Source organism: Oncorhynchus clarkii, chromosome 6 (genome assembly GCF_045791955.1).
Source record: "Oncorhynchus clarkii lewisi isolate Uvic-CL-2024 chromosome 6, UVic_Ocla_1.0, whole genome shotgun sequence".
Lineage (NCBI taxonomy): Eukaryota > Metazoa > Chordata > Actinopteri > Salmoniformes > Salmonidae > Oncorhynchus > Oncorhynchus clarkii.
This window is the reverse complement of record NC_092152.1, coordinates 75,987,901-76,004,568: the sequence shown is the minus strand read 5'-3', so window position 1 is coordinate 76,004,568 and position 16,668 is coordinate 75,987,901. Positions and strand designations below refer to the sequence as shown.

General features: G+C 42.9%; 1 protein-coding gene across 3 annotated transcripts; it reads right to left on the bottom strand.

The window, feature by feature from the left end:
- Window positions 1-2,295: 2,295 nt before the first annotated feature.
- LOC139412236 (Iroquois homeobox protein 6a-like) lies at window positions 2,296-7,365 on the bottom strand. 3 transcript variants are annotated; one of them, XM_071159067.1, is made up of 7 exons: window positions 6,851-7,365; window positions 5,717-5,980; window positions 5,300-5,409; window positions 4,713-5,008; window positions 3,700-4,434; window positions 3,389-3,500; window positions 2,296-3,012 (listed from the first exon to the last, which is right to left on the bottom strand). In XM_071159067.1, the coding sequence occupies exons 1-6, from the start codon at window positions 6,914-6,916 to the stop codon at window positions 3,394-3,396; spliced, it is 1,578 nt and encodes a 525-aa protein (XP_071015168.1). In that variant the 5' UTR covers window positions 6,917-7,365; the 3' UTR covers window positions 2,296-3,012; window positions 3,389-3,393. The 3 variants fall into 3 exon arrangements, with proteins under 3 accessions (XP_071015168.1, XP_071015167.1, XP_071015169.1); XM_071159066.1 differs by having other exon boundaries at window positions 2,374-3,012; window positions 3,398-3,500; window positions 6,851-7,221; XM_071159068.1 differs by having other exon boundaries at window positions 2,886-3,012; window positions 3,398-3,500; window positions 5,717-5,930; window positions 6,851-6,937.
- Window positions 7,366-16,668: the final 9,303 nt, after the last annotated feature.

Below are 16,668 nucleotides of genomic sequence, written 5' to 3'. Positions count from 1 at the left end.
ATTGATCTAATAGCTGCAGAAGAGAAGACAGACGCGGGATGAGTTGAGTCCACGCCATTATCCATGCTTTGCTTTCCCGCAGGTATACCGGTATAGTGGTAATCCCAGTGCCCATGCTTTGCTTTCCCCCAGGTATACCGGTATAGTGGTAATCCCATTGCCCATGCATCATTACCTTCAATAACGTTTGGCAGCTTTTCTTTACAACCCCGTTGTAATGAACTTTCCGCAAAATATTTAATACACAGCTATAGCCCACATCTTAATGCATAGGGATCCATCGGTGAGACGCGTGTCTATGTGGTAAGTAATAGACGTATTATTAAACGAGACGAGGGAGATAATATTGTTTTAATGTCCTCGATCATATAGCCTAATGGACGCATCTTGTTTTTGTTAACGACTTGAGGTCTGTATGAATCTATAACGGAGAAAAATCACACATAATAGCCTAGTAGTCCTAGCAGAGAGCTGTCATCCATGACGCTCACAAAACATGACGCAATATTATATTGGCAGCACAATGAATTTGCAAAACCCTTTTTTTTCATGAAACATTAATACCGGGATCTTTAAATTTGTGTCCATGTTATTCGCTCATCTTGCCCAGGCTCAGATTTGTTTAATCAAAAGAGTATTCGAAATATGATTCCCCAAGATTATATTTAGAGAGATTTGCCGAAACATATCTCGCCTGGCTGTATGGACAGATTGCATTGGGTTGGTGATCTGGATGGATAATCTGAAATCACGGTCGGTTGACCTTCAATAAAATAAAATCACGTATCTGAACTATCAGCAGATGTTCATCACGCACCTTCATTCTCTTTGGCCTCGTGGGCAAAGATTCCCTTAAATTTATTTTGAAGGGAAGGTTGTCTATATGAAGAGATGAAAATAGATTAATTGTCCTGAATAGTGTGGCAAAGTAGGCCCGTTTGATGACACATATTCTATTTTCTAAAAGTGTTTTTTAATAGTTGATCAAAATGTGTGTCTTCTGCTTATCTGTACATTCTAGAGGAGGTTTTATGTTATTTCAAATTCTCAGTCATATTCGATAAAACAGAAAGAAACGTAACAACATTGTTATTACGCAGGCCTCTATGTAGGTCTATTTTGTGTGTGGATAACGCAATAGGTCTAGGCCTACCTGTATGTTTATAATTTGATTACTAAATGCAAAGTCCATTGTTAAGACCATACCATCTTAATTCATAAGAGACTGAGAGGAGACGATTGGAATTAAAGAGCTATAAATATTATGTTATTATTGTCCTCATAATTCCTCATCACGATATTTCCTAGGGAATTACGCCAAACCCTGTTACATTGAAGTCACACCATTGCATGCATTACTACCCCATCCCCATCCCCATCCATAGGCCGGGCCCACAACATTGACCACAGCTCCTTTCAATAGACCTAATACGATACCTAATACTCTTATTACAAGCTCTAATCCTCCAAATCCGACCTGCAATAACGTTTATCTTTTGGTGGCTTAATTTGCATGCCTCTAAACTGTGGGTCATTCGCAGCAGGTCACACCGTTATTTTGGTTTATGAAGTAGCATTTATGTTGGTCCTCTGATAATAAAGTCTGCACAATATCCATCTCAGACTAGGCCCACATTTCTGCATTGCAGTTGAGTGTTTTCAGCAACATTTTGTTTAAAGGTTTTTCGAGTTTTCTACTGTGGAGTGAGCAATATGCTATGCGATATTATATGTCATGCATGCCCATAATCATGTAAAATATAATCTATTAACTTTCTTATAATTTTCTGAAAATAACTGACTTCAAAGTTCAAGTTGACAGGAATAAGAAACCAGTGCTTTCGTGTTAGTAGTTTTACGCATGATGACAAATCGCTTAGTTTTACTCACAGGCCTAATACTTGTGCTAATACTCATGTGTTATATCAATCAGTTATACATGAAAAAGTTCAGGCAAAAACAGTAGAACCAAAGTCTAACCCACACAAACCATGTGAATGTTCATTTATGGGTTTGATACTACAAATGACCTTTTAATTAACACAAGTAAATTATTGCAGCGGCTCCCTACACAGCGGACAAAGCAGCATTCATCCCGTATTCCTGCCTCGTTGCTTGTCTGAACAGTAACAAAGTGTTTGATGCCAGAACTGATTAGATAATTACAATGGAGAGATGATGTCCCCTTTCTTCCTGGCCTTGTAACGTTCATTCACGTTCTCTATTGAATTATGACCTTCCAACAACGTTCCAGTATTATTCTCCACGTTAAGAAGATAAACTTTGATCTAGTGCAACAGTCTCAAAGGTTTTAATTGGCCGATTAAACCAATGTTAATGTTCTGGAAATAATATTTACACAAAAACGAGGAGTTCCTGAAAAAATTCATTCTTATAAAATATTTCATGAATGGCAAACACAGAATAAGCTCACAATTATCTTTGAGATGAACACAACACAATCAACAATTTCTCCAGGTCGACACATACGCAATAGACAATTCAGATTACAACTCGATAAATCCCACTCTTTTAGCGAACAGAAAGACCAACAACAAGCTAAGTATTTCTCCCTTAAATCAGGTAAAAAAATAGCACACAACCACAGTTGAAACAATACATACATGTAACAAAATATTTAAATGACACATACGAAATAAATACATGAACAGATGAGAATCAAATAATAAATACACAAATAAATCAATAACATTGCTACACTACGATTGCCCTTTGCATACATCATGAATTGACCGTCAGTTCCCATACCGTTGCATTTCAAAGTCTTGCATAAAGTCATCGTCAACACCATAAAAACAACGTTGTGCAAAATCATGGCAGCTTCCACAGTTTGGACAGGGCTCATCGAGCTTTGACTGCGGAGCGCCGCAGTTCCCAGGTGTAAGGTAGGTAGGATGTCCGGTGCTCGTCGTCATCCCAAGTCTTTATAGTGCATAGCCTAATACCGGCTAAATAAAAGTCCCACTGTGTAATGACTGCGTGTCCATCAACCTAAGGGGCAGAGAGAGGAAAAAGAAAAGCTCGTTATTTATTGATATCCATTACAATATCAAGCCTCGTAAAGGAACATACCTTCTAATATAAAACCATCAGTCAAATGTAGAAGTATGTGCTTAACTATAGACTGACATATGTCTTCAGGTAATCCAATAATATATTCACTTTATAGACAAGATCACATATGTAATACCATCAACCTGTGTTAGTACAGAAAAGTTACAGTACAACTGGTATAATCCAAATGATTGGATTAGCAGATGATGGTTAGGTTGAATGATGTACAAGTTGAATGTGTGTGTGTGTGTGTGTGTGTGTGTGTGTGTGTGTGTGTGTGTGTGTGTGTGTGTGTGTGTGTGTGAAGGCTCACCTTCCTCACCTCTTCATAACAGGTCTGAAGGCAGTGACCTTGTCATCCTGCAGGGTCACACATGTGTCACTGAGTTCCGAGGGCTCTGTCTCTGCCTTCCCACTGGAGAATCCTAGACAACAGAAACCACACTATAAGAAACTTGCAGCAGCCAGGTCATTGTATAGCGTTTATTTGTAAATATTATTTTTGATAGCAGTGAAACAAATGTGCATTTCTGAAACACATTTCAATATTGTATAACTTTACACGGGTAATTTCACAATTACAGTCGTTCAAAAATGAACACAAGTGTCACAACACGTACATACCTTCAATAGTGGAGTACTGGCATGAGTCTGAAAGCGCAGGATAGGAGGAACAGTGCAGTTGGAGGGCCTTGTGGTTGTAGCCGCCTGCACTATAGACCTTAGATTGCAACAAGGGGCCCTCCTGGAAAGGGTTCTCAGCATTGGATATGTTAGTAGGATCCTGGAGGCCCCTGAGGGGCCCACACTGTCTGGTACCAGCCACTGGTAGCCTGGTCCCCTGTAGATGGCAGTCTCCCAGCATGCCCCCTGTCCGGAGCTCTGGGGCCCCGTGGTGAGCAGAGCCCAGGATGACCCCCGTGGCCGCTGTACGCGCCAGAGACCAGATCCTTGGTTTGTCCCGGTCCGACACCTCGAAGTGTGACAGGGACACAGTGTGAGTGCCCGTGGGGATGGTGGTGGTGGTGGAGGGGGGCTTGGACGTCACCAGTGGATTAAGGAAATCCGAGGGCATGGTGGGTAGAGAGGGCAGGGTGGGTAGGCTCTTGATACCACATGGGAATGAGTGGTGGAAGCTGTTGGGCAAGGAGAGGGAGAGCTCTGAGCTGCAGTCTCTCTTTGGAAGGCCTCCAGAGCCAACACCACCACTGGACATGGCCCTGTGGAGGTCCTGCTGTTCCTCAGGGCCCCTGGGTGCCATCTTCTCACAGTCACTGTCCAGCTTGTCACAGTCCTCGTCCTCCATGTCCTCCAGGTCACTCAGATGAAGGTCTTTCTCATCTTTACACTCACTGGAATCTGAATGATGAAATATACAGGAATATTACTGGTGATATTAGGAGTAGAAGCAGTATAATTTTCACTGGAATCTGAATTGTCAAATACACACAACATGATATGTGGAATAGTAGTTATATTCAGGAGCAGAAGAAGTCATTTTGATCAATTCACATTTTTTTGTTATTGTAGGTGATGTGGATTGGTTTAAGAGGAAGCAAGCTACTGTAAATCGTTGTGAAAAAACATGTTTTTTTTAAATGCTTTGCTAGATGGAAGAGGGAAGAGAGGATGTGTACCTTTGGTGACACAATCTTGGTCACTTTTATCCAGGTCGTCCTTCCTGTCATCCCCAGCCTTATTCTTTGGTGACCAGGTCATCTTGTTCTCCTTCTTTAGCCTCCTCCTGGCGTTGGCGAACCAGGTGGAAACTTGGGTGAGGGTCATTTTGGTGATGATGGCCAGCATGATCTTCTCGCCCTTGGTGGGGTAGGGGTTTTTCCTGTGCTCGTACAGCCATGTCTTCAGGGTACTGGTGGTCTCACGTGTGGCATTCTTCCTCCTGGCTGACCCATTAAAGTCCATAGTCCCATACCTGGTAGTAATAGCAGACAACACATTAGCCATTAGCAACATTAGCATATAAGCTCATAAACTATTCACCCATACACATGGCACTCCTGGAGTGTTGTCTGAAATATAGACTATACAGCTCTGCTCTATCTAGCAGTATAGAGCTGCATAGATTGTGACCTTTTGCTCTGGAGGTGTGAGATTACTTGAATGTAAGTTATTACTCATGACAGGGCGCTATATGACTTTATTACACTAACAAGGAATAGTTGAGCTGATGCACTACAGATAAGGAATGTGTGGGGTTCCGTACCTGTCATATTGGTACTGGCCCAGTGAGTGGTCATAAGGATAGTAGGTGGCAGGTTGAGTTATGCCAGAATGCAGAGTGCCTGTGCCATCCTTCATTTCATACTGTGGATTCTGAAATAAGAAAACAACTTCATGAAGCACTTAGGGAACTTTATTTGTTTCCAAATATTGGAAACAAAGTTGATGTACATTTTGTGCTACTTTACTCCCTTCCAAATTGAAACATAATAGGCTACTGGTAGCCTAAATATGAGTATTTTTTAAAACTGCAAAGTCTATTCGACCCATCCATCAGGCAGGCAGGCTACTCAAAGTCATTTCAATAACGAAATACTTGGAGAGTAATTTTGATCAGCATCCATCTTGATCGATCGCTTCCCAGCCACCCCCATCCACTATTAGATTTATCGGGATGTACCAGAGATGAGTAGATAGCAGCGGAGGGCTCGGCGCTGTAGGGGAAGTAGCTGGCATAGTTCTGGCTGGCGGCGGCCGCGGCAGCGTAGGGCGAGCTATACATCCCTAGTGCCGCGTTGAGCTCTGTCCGTGTGCTGGCCAGGAGCCGGTTCTCGTAGGAAGGGCAGCAGAAGGTAGCAGGAGTCTGGGTACCGCTCGTCCCGTCAGAGACCGACCTGGAAATCGAATCGCAGCAAGTCGTACTGGGGTTTGCCGACACGAAAAACTGCATGAAGAGAATTGTGGATTATAGACATGTCATTCGTGTTTCGTGTATGAGCTCTGTTATCTTCATATCTAGAATATATTTTGATATGGTTTTGAGATACAGGACAATTCAGGTAAGATGGAGACTAGATATAAACGCGTGCTGTGTGTCTGCCTAATTCGATGAAAAGTTTTAGAATCGCATTTGACATAATATCCAGGTGAAATCATAAGGTACCATTTTGGAAATAATGTGTTTCAGTTAATTTAGCTTTTTTATTTTATATAAAAGTAATTCCCAAAGTATTCATACACTGCCCGACTAAGCTATTGTAGGCTACTGAAATTTGATGAAAACAAAGGATCTAAAACTTTTAATACTCTTATAGGAAAATAACTTATTTCTAGTTGAATGAAAGTTCTGAGAACTTTTATTGCATATATTTGTCCAGTTGTCTCCAAACAAATATATTTAAACGATAAATCCGTACGGCTACTTCACGTTTTCTAAATAATAGTTATTGTCAATACCAAATTCAGAGATCTCTGAATGAAAGAGAAAGTTGGGAAGGTTCACTGTTAACTTCAGAGCGCAATTAGGCTACACAACGGAGCTATAGCGTAGTAATAAACACAGGTCTTTTGTCATATCAAAACAACACGTGAGTACATTCATAATTCAATTAAATTGGACCTGTGTTTATGTCTGTCGATATTTTGATTAAACAGAAGCGTCACTTGAAAATAGCTGTCAATATTCTGAAAGCAACCATTCAGTGCTGCATCTAGATTATAGAGTGAGCTGTTCAAATTAAAATGATGCTCGTTTGTTTACATATTTGTCACTTAGAAATTGAGAGAGAAAAAAAGCATGTTGATATTGTCTTACCTGTGAAGTTGCATTATAAGGATATCCAAACTGAGAGAAAGACATAGCTGCTTCTTTTGTTAACATCAGGAATATTCTTCACCCTTGATCGATTGTAACCAATTCTACTTCAAATCCACCTTCTTACACACATTTCCACGCACGGCCTCTCGCTCAATAATAGATGATTGCACTTAGGAGGGAGAGTTGAGGCTGGTACCCACAGCTGCAGATAGTTTTATATATGAATAATCCCCCGGAGGAAATGATAAGAAAATGAAATTACGCGTCATTAAGTACAAAAATGGTTGTTGTATTAGCTGAAGAAGGCTTAAAGGATAACGTAAGACTTGCAAGATATGGACTCTGCTTGTGCTATTATTTGTGCCTCTATAGTTCTTTAGCATTCACCCATGCAAGGGTATCAGTGTGACGTCATTGTAATCCCGGAACGACAGGACAGCAAGGATAGAATAATGTCTTTGCCAATCACATCTAACATCGCGTTTTCTTAAGGTGTTCTGTGCACTCCCCGTGTCCCCTCGGCTTTGTGCAGTGGTCTTCTTCACTTGCTTCACTGATAAGAGTATAAAGGAAGGGGGTTGTTCTGGTACAGTTGTGGAACTGTCAGATAGATCAAGGCTCTTGATGCGTATCATGTCCAATTATAAAATAATACCAACTGAAATGACCACCGAGCATATTTTGTTATTATTATGCATAGAATAATACATATTTATTTGGACAATATTTGAACTGAAAGCCTTCAGTTGTGTTTTCTTTCATTTGGGATATCTGATTCTTTGCTATTTCTTATCAGCATCTTCATCATAAAATAATCATTTTGGTTAGTTAGTCTTATGTGCTCACTTGAACAATAATACATATTTATCCATACAAAAAAAATCTTAATTTGAAGACACTATACCTCACTCACTTATTCTGTCTTTTTTACATTGGGATTTGCGGACTATGAATATCTAAAAGTGAAAAAAGTGAACACCAATGGATGGTGGTGGATTTCATGCGTTTTTACGACCTCTGTGCGCCTCTATCTGTCCGGTCAGAGGTGTAGGACCGACTTAATGACGATGATGTTCCCATCTTTCTCTATTAGAGAGAGAGGAGGAGAGGGGGGGGGGCGATGATGTTCCCATCTTTCTCTATTAGAGAGAGAGGAGGAGAGGGGGGGGGGGGGGGGGGGGGGGTGAATCAGGAGGAGAGGATCGGTCCCAGTAGGAGCGGATGGAAAGGCTTTGGCAGGTCAATAGACGAGTGATGGATGCGTGCCTGGAGACCTACGTGACCATTACGCGTAATGCGTAATTGCATCAATTAACAAATGGATACATGCCCTTGTTTAACCAGCAAGTTACACCGTTTCTGAGTCTGAAATGGCACCATATGCCCTATATAGTGCACTACTTTTGAACAGGGCCAATAGGACTCTGGTCAAAAGTAGTGCACTATATAGGGAACAGGGTGGGACGCAAACACAGTGAAACTATGCCTTTGAGGTAAAACCCGAGAGCTGTGTGGAAAAAACGACGTGGAAAACTCTGCGCTCTCAATTCTAATTAAATACCAGTGAAAGGGGGCAACGAGATTGCATTTTAATTGAATGATGGTCAGTTGAAAGTTGTGGAAGAAATATAGCTCCCTCGCTGAGAATAAAATGATAAATAATTGTAATGTTCATTAGAATAAGGAAGTTCATGAATTTCTCTCTCTTTCTCTCTCCTCACACGCGCAATTCGCAATTGAATGTCATTATCGCAAGCATTTACACACACACACACACACACACACACACACACACACACACACACACACACACACACACACACACACACACACACACACACACACACACACACACACACAGAGAATAGCTAAATATATAATTATTTATTGATTTAAATTCAAACTATTTCCTATTGACAATAACAAGAGTGACGATTCCCGCTGTCACCGACCAAATGCGGTCGGCTTCATTCCCTTCTATCTTGGATATAATCGTTGTTGTCATGGTTGATATGAGAGTGATATTTCAATGCCTCTCCACTCAAATGTAATTGCGTGTTTAGTCCCTGGAGATGCGTCTGCGATTACGGGCTTTCTCTTCGAGTGGCGCCAGAGAGCCGCGAGTAAAGATGGATTTTGATCCCTTCAGAGATTCTCCAAGGAGATAAAGTAGGTTGGCAGCGGACACAGTGGTCGAATTGCCCTTGGATACCTTTACAGATGTTACACAGGTAGTGGGAATGGTCCATTGTATCTGGCTGCACTGTATGAGTATTGAGCGTTGACTGGAGAAGCAGTGGTCATGACAACATTATGTAGATGAGATGGATAAAGATGCTCTCCTTGATAAGAGAAGGACTAATAGTCCTTTAAAATAGAACTGTACTTATAGACCTACTTTCTCCATTGGCTTTACTAGGCCTACTGTTGTTAATAGTAATACACAATTACGAATAGAATTGGAATAAAAATCACATTTGTGTTTCATACTCAATTTAGTGTGCTATAGCTGAATTATTATCTTTAAGAAGTAAAATCTTGTGGAGATGGGAGGTTATTATTCCTCCTCAGTTACAGAGGAATATGTGTACCTACATAAGTGGGGCAGAACATGTAGATTGCTTTGCTGTGGTCTGTGCTTCTCACAAGGGCATGCATGATGGCCCAAGTGCATATGGACAGCCTCATACATAATGTATTAGGAACAGTCACTGTGGATCTCACTGCATCAGGCCCAAATCAACACTAATTGTAATGGCAAACCTAACTGGCCAGTTTGCAACTGCTCTTTAAAATGCCCCATCTTCATGTTCATTTAGACATGTTTTGAACTGAGTATCTATTAACCTATTTCCTTTACAAATTCCAACAGGAATTTTGTATCTTTGTCAGGGGATTGTAAACAACTTGAATCCCACATCTGACTGTTTTGTTCACGTTGCTTGTCAGGTGAATGTGTGTTATGTTCCACTCTTTGACTATTTTACCTGTGATGACATGTTCGATTTTACAGGACATGAGCATTAGCTCAGGTGCTGACACAGCAACATTACTTTGCTGTAGAGACGTCAGTCTACCATGTCCTGTCCGATTTCAGCCTCCAGTCTGGAGAAGCACCTTGAAATTTAATCAGAGTTCAAATGAGCTGTTAACACAAACCCATCCACTCCATTTCCTCTCAGTAGGATTGTTTTGGTCCCTGATTGAATCTCTTAGGGATATACAGTAGAATGGTCCCTGCATTTACACCTTCAGAATATTTAGTGTACAGACTTCATTCATCTCCCTCTTCCATGGTAGATGTCTACAGTAGCTCATAAGGGACAAAGTAGATATCCAAGGATGTACTGTAGGCTATGCAGAAGATGCTCTGGTTATTTCAGCCTGGTTCCTGTGGTAAGCACTAAGCAGACTGTTTGAGTTCCAGTTCCTCTTCCCATCAGGATCAGACAGAACACTAAGATAAAGGTTAAGTCAACACAGGGGGCTATACGCCATGCCTCCAAGACGTCTCTTCCCACTTAATACATTTCTTATGCTGATTTAATGAAGCTCACAAAGCTTTGCTGGGTTTTCATAAGATATTTCAGGTTTTATATGAAATGGTAATAAGGCCAGACAGATGGAGAGAGGGAGAACCTGGGGAAGGGATGAGAGCACAAACGTAGAGGTGAGCAATCTCATTAAGGTGGATTGATATATCCCCATGAATCCACACCTCACTCACTAGTGATCCTATCCTGAATTATTACACACACACACACCTCATCCGGGGTGTGTTATTACTGCTGCTAAATTATCCAAAATGGAAAGAAAGTCAGAAATATTCTAATGAGAAGTGGTCAGATGATCAGGGATGTGGCCATACATACCAGTGCCCAGTTAAATGTAAAACAAACATCTAGAGGGCCGAGTGAACAAATTGTCCTGCACACAGGGGATCATTCAATCTTTATTAACCCAGGGAGGTGGGGAGAAGAACATATTTGCATAATTATTTCAATAAGCAATATAGAAGATGTACCTAGGTAGAGAAGAGACACACACGGTTGTTGTCTGTGTGATTGTAGGAATAGGCCCAGTTAGGGCTGCCCAGATGCTACAGACACTCCCTCTGTCCCTCTACAAAACACCATATAACCTCTGCAAGAGCATTCTTTTGGATGGGGATCCATGTCTTTACAGTCACTAGTATAGCAGTACTATAAACTGCACATCCCAATGACCCAAGTCATTACTCTGGTGCTCCTGGGACTGTGTGTGTGTGTGTGTCTGTGCGTGTGTGTGTGTGTGTGTGTGTGTGTGAGTGAGTGAGTGTGTAGGCTGCCTGGGCCTGGCAGAGGCCTCTGGAGGCTGTGCTGTAAAGCTATCATCAGTGGTGGTGTCAGGGATTTGTAGCTTGTCACTGAGAGAGCTTCCTGTGACTCTGGGAAATAACTGCTTATGGAGAGCCTTGCTCAGTGCAGTGTGTGTTTACTTTGTCCTTGTGGTATCTGGCTGTGTCTACGTAAGGTTGTTGTTGTGTGTGTGTGTGTGGGTTGACTGGAAGTTGGTATACGTCATATAGCGTCTTTACTTCTTAGGGCCTCTGGCTGTCTTTGTGTGTTTGTTTTCAGAGGGTGTATACACTACATGTCTATACTGGGTGTGCCAGTCCTTCTGCGGTGTTGTGTGTGTGTATCTCCGTAAATTTCCTAACGTTCATGTTTGGGCATGCCGCATATTTTCAATCTATTTTTGTCCACACATCGTGTGCAGTGCATGTCCTTATTGGCCAAGAGTAGCTGCATCTCTGTCGCTATTCATGTGGTTGTGTATGTGTGGTCCAGAGGAGGCTGGTGGAAGGCGCTATAGGAGGACAGGCTCATTGTGATGGCTGGAATGGAATCAATAGAACGGATCAAACGTGGTTTGCATATGACTGAGCTGTTTGATAACGTTCAATTTATTCCATTCTAGACATTACAATGAGCCTGTCCTCCTATAGCTCCTCCCACCAGCCTCCTCTGGTGTGGTCTCTCCTAAGATGGCTGCTGGCTCTGGAATGAACTTTCCCCTGCGGCAGAGGGCCAGCAGCAGCCAGGAAGGAGAAGTGCATCATGGTCCAGCTCTCTGGCCCACTGAGGAAGGCAGGGAGACGCTTCTCATTGCTGTCACTCCTATTACCCTTCACACTACAGCCACGGCTGTTAACACTATAGGAGGCATGGTACATATTAAAGTTGTTGCTGTCTTTAACTTTTTTAATGTCAATATTTCAGAGAATCTACGGAACGTGATAAATTACAGGAGTATATTGATGGAATCAGTTACTGTATCTACATTTAGGCACAACAGACATATAAAATTGTCACTTTCCTCCTCAAAGACATGAATTCTATCCTATCTTTCTTTGAAGGTGAAGCTCATGGGGTGAGCTGTTTACCTCTGTCCTCTGTCCAGTACTTCCATCAGGAGTATGATGAGTTGGGATGAGTGGAGGTAGTTCAGTGCAGTCTGGCCGGGCCTGGGTCTCGTTGGTTTGCTGTGCCTACTGAACTAAACTCCCTATTCCTCTGCAGCTGCCTCTGCTCCACTGAGAGAGAGTGGGGCCCCATCTGGTCCTGGTTGAGGGTGGTTAAGTGAGAAGTGGTGCCAATATAAATAGCTGTGCATGATGTTTGTTTGCATAAATAGTTTTGAAAGGCTTCACTAGGAGTTTTGGGGCAGATTACCAAGGAAAAGTGGCGAGCCGCCTGAGGGGAAATAATTCTCGCTTGAGCTGACAGTTAGATTTGAGACTCTTCTTTTTTCAGAAATATTGTTTTTGGTTTCTTCATTCGTCTGGTTCCAGGAAGAGATGGACCGTGAACTCTTCAGAAGAGGCTGTGTGTGTTTAGAATGTGGGACGTGACAATAGACACTGATCGGCTCGTTTTCTTCTTATGCAGTGAGGCAGTGTTTGCTTCAATAACATCACTGATGTACTTTAAAAGGACCAGGACCTGATGCAAGGATATGCATATTCAAATAAAAAATCATTAAACTGTATTTGTCACATGCGCCAAGTACAACAAGTGTAGACCTTACCGTGAAATGCTTACTTACAAGCCCTTAACCAATAGTGCAGTTCAAGAAGAGTTAAGAATATATTTACCAAATAAACTAAAGTAAACCATAAGGGGTGAAGTGACTATGCATAGATAATAAACAGAGATTAGCAGCAGTGTACAAAAACAATGGGGGGGTGTCAATGTAATAGTCCGGTGGCCATTTGATGAACTTTTCAGCAGTCTTATGGCTTGGGGGTAGAAGCTGTTGAGGAGCCTTTTGGGCCTCGACTTGGCGCTCCGGTACCGCTTGTAGCAGAGAAAACAGTCTATGACTTGGGTGACTGGAGTCTCTGACAATGTTATGGGCGTTCCTCTGACACCGCCTATTATATAGTTCCTGGATTGCAGGAACCCTCTGTAGTGCCTTGCGGTCAGATGCCGAGCAGTTGCCATACCAGGCGGTGATGCAACCGGTCAGGATGCTCTCGATGGTGCAGCTGTTGAACTTTTTGAGGATTTGGGGACCTATGCCAAATATTTTCAGTCTACTGAGGGGAGACTGATACCATTTCTTGATACCATTTGAAAGGAAACACTTTGAAGTTTGTGGAAATTGTGAAATTAATGTAGGAGAATATAACACATTAGATCTGGTAAAATATATTTATTTTTTATAATTTTTACCATAATTTTTGAAATGCAAGAAAAAGGCCATAATGCATTATTCCAGCCCAGGCACAATTTAGATGTTAGACACTAGATGGCAGCAGTGTATGTGCAAAGTTTTAGACTGATCCAATGAACCATTGCATATCTGTTCAAAATGTTGTATCAAGACTGCCCAAATATCCCTAATTGGGTTATTAATACACTTTCAAGTTTATAATTGTGCACTCTCCTCAAACAATAGCATGGTATTATTTCATGGTAATAGCTACTGTAAATTGGACAGTGCAGTTAAATTAACAAGAATTTAAGCTTTCTACCCATATCAGATATGTCTATGTTTTGGGATTTTATTTTGTTACTTACAACCTCATGCTAATTCCATTTGCCTATGTCAGCTCAACCGTCCCGTGGGGGGACACCGATCCTGTAGAGGTACTCTAACACATGCAAGAAACTTCCATAAAAAAAGGTTAGGGCAATGTAAGAAAAAAAATATTTTCCTAAAAGAGAGTTCAGGTCCCTTCTTTTCCCTTTGATTTTGATTTTGAGTTTAAAGACACACCAAAGGAAGGAAAACACAGAGTTATGTAGTGATGTGAATTAGGCTTGAGTTACACAGGAGAAACATGTTGGCAGAGTTATGTAGTGATGTGAATTAGGCTTGAGTTACACAGGAGAAACATGTTGGCAGAGATTTACCTTCCATTATCACGACACACATTTTTGTTTTGATTTTTCGTTGTGGTTTTGAAAGAAGTACAAGACACCCAATTGGTAGTCATCATCACTTTGCTGTGGTTATTTTACAGGTCTGAGAAAACTGACCTGACTGCTTTCATGTGCAGGTAAGTGTGCTGGCTCAGGGCTAACTGCTACCAGACCAACAGAGTCCTGTGTAGGCCCCATCTAGACAGCCAAGCTCCACCCCCAGCATCATCCTTAAACCCCAGCACCGGCCCTCTACCCAAGCCCTGTTCTCAGCCCCAGGCCCAGGCCTAAACACCAGCCCCAGCCCTCTACCCAAGCCCTCTTCTCAGCCCCAGGCCCAGGCCTAAACACCAACCCCAGCACTATACCTCAGCCATGTCCTCAGTCCCAGCCCTGTCCTCACAACCAGCCCTATACTCGGCCCCAGCCCTATACTCAGCCCCAGCCCTATACTCAACCCAGCCCGATACTCAGCCCCAGCACTCTACTCAGCCCTAGCCCTATAATCACCCCCAGACCTATACTCCAGCACAATACTCAGCCCAAGCCCTATACTCAGCCCCAGACCTATATCCAGCACTATACTCAGCCTTAGCCCTATACTCAGCCACAGACCTGTGCCTAAACACCAGCCCCAGCCCTGTCCTTACCTCCAGCCTTATTCTCAGCCCCAGCCCTGTCCTCACCTCCAACCCTATACTCAGTCCAGCCCTATACTCAGCCCCAGCACTATACTCAGTCCAGCCCTATACTCAGCCCAAACCTATACAAAGCCTCAGCACTATACTCAGCCCTAGCCCTACACTCAGCCCCAGACCTATACCCCAGCCCTAGCCCTGTCCTCACCTCCAGCCTTATACTCAGCCCCAGCATACTCAGCCCCAGCACTATACTCAGGCCCAGCACTATACTCAGCCCCATTCCTGTCCTCACCTCCAGCCCTATACTCAGCTGCAGCCCTATACTCAGCTGCGGCCCTATACTCAGCCCCAACACTATACTCAGCCCTAGCCCTATACTCAGACCTAGCCCTATACTCAGCCCCAGACCTATACCCCAACCCCAGCACTATACTCAGTCCTAGCCCTATACTTAGCCCCAGCCCCACACTCAGTCCCAGCCTATACCCAAGTCCTGTCCTCAGCCCCAGTGCTATACTCCAGCCCTATATCCCAGCCCTGTCCTCAGCCCCAGTGCTATACTCCAGCCCTATACCCCAGCCCTGTCCTCAGCCCCAGTGCTATACTCCAGCCCTATATCCCAGCCCTGTCGGCAGCCCCAGTGCTATACTCCAGCCCTATACCCCAGCCCTGTCCTCAGCCCCAGTGCTATACTCCCGCCCTATACCCCAGCCCTGTCCTCAACCCCAGTGCTATACTCCCGCCCTATACCCCAGCCATTCCCCTGCCGGATGAAACAGCATTTCCACCAATGACAGTTGAATCGGCCAGACCTCTGGTCCTGGTTTGCTGCACACAGGCACAGGAGGTTCCTCCATGGTTGACTTCAAACTCAATCCAGATGGTGCTAAAAATATTTCCTCCTCTTTTCCTCCACACATTTGTTCCTCTTCGTCTCCTGCTTGTCTCCCCCCACGTCATGTCAACCCACAGAACTTAATGATACTTTATTTCCATGTTTTTTGACAAAGGCCTGACTTCCTGCTCTTGTCCCCCTTATAAGCTAATGGGTCTGGTCTTTAGGATCTTTACCCACTTGTGTCTGACATGATCACCATTCCTCTCCAAGACAACCTGATCTGCTGCCTATAGTAGTCTCTGATTTATATCATGGCTGACATCTGGGATGAGCTAATCACATGTGCTCTGCTCAACTTGCATGACTTGGAAACGAAGCCTGAATTTCTGAGGATTTTACGTCTACCAGTACAGTTTTATTGTTACTAAATGAGTCACTCTAAACCTCATGCTTTAAAATGTTCAGACAAAAGTGAGAACTTCTTGCCATAAAATGACACCAGTTTGCATATCACTCCACATGCCCAATGTGTCTAGCTGGAGGTTAGCAGGGAGAATAGGCCAATTCTGTCTAATTCTGAACAGAATACTGGCATGGTTCTATGCTAATGAAATCCAGCAGGACTGTCATTCCTTTGTCTCAGAACAATGTTATGCATTTCCCTTCCCCAGTCTCTGCTACAGCTCAGTCAGATTGCCACTTGGACATGGTTATTTCATTTCAGTTACATTTTTCCATTCAAATCACATGCGCTATCTACAACAAGGCCTGACCAAAGTTATTTCCCTTCCTCCACTGTTTGTCAAATCTGGATCTGCCTAAAATGGAGGGCTCCTTTAAATCCATCCAACTTAGAAGCAGATGTTACGTAGCTGCAACATCAAAAGGTCTGTCTAAATGTAAGAAAGGTGAAATCATATACCTTTG

Bases quoted from the DNA above. Each gene is read 5' to 3' on its own strand.
- LOC139412236 (XM_071159066.1), bottom strand. From the start codon at position 6,916: ATGTTAACAAAAGAAGCAGCTATGTCTTTCTCTCAGTTTGGATATCCT. The intron at 5,410-5,716 runs GTACATCCCGAT...TTCTTATTTCAG, and splicing joins CTGCTATCTACTCATCTCTG to AATCCACAGTATGAAATGAA. The intron at 3,013-3,397 runs GTGAGGAAGGTG...TCTGCCCCTTAG, and splicing joins TTCAGACCTGTTATGAAGAG to GTTGATGGACACGCAGTCAT.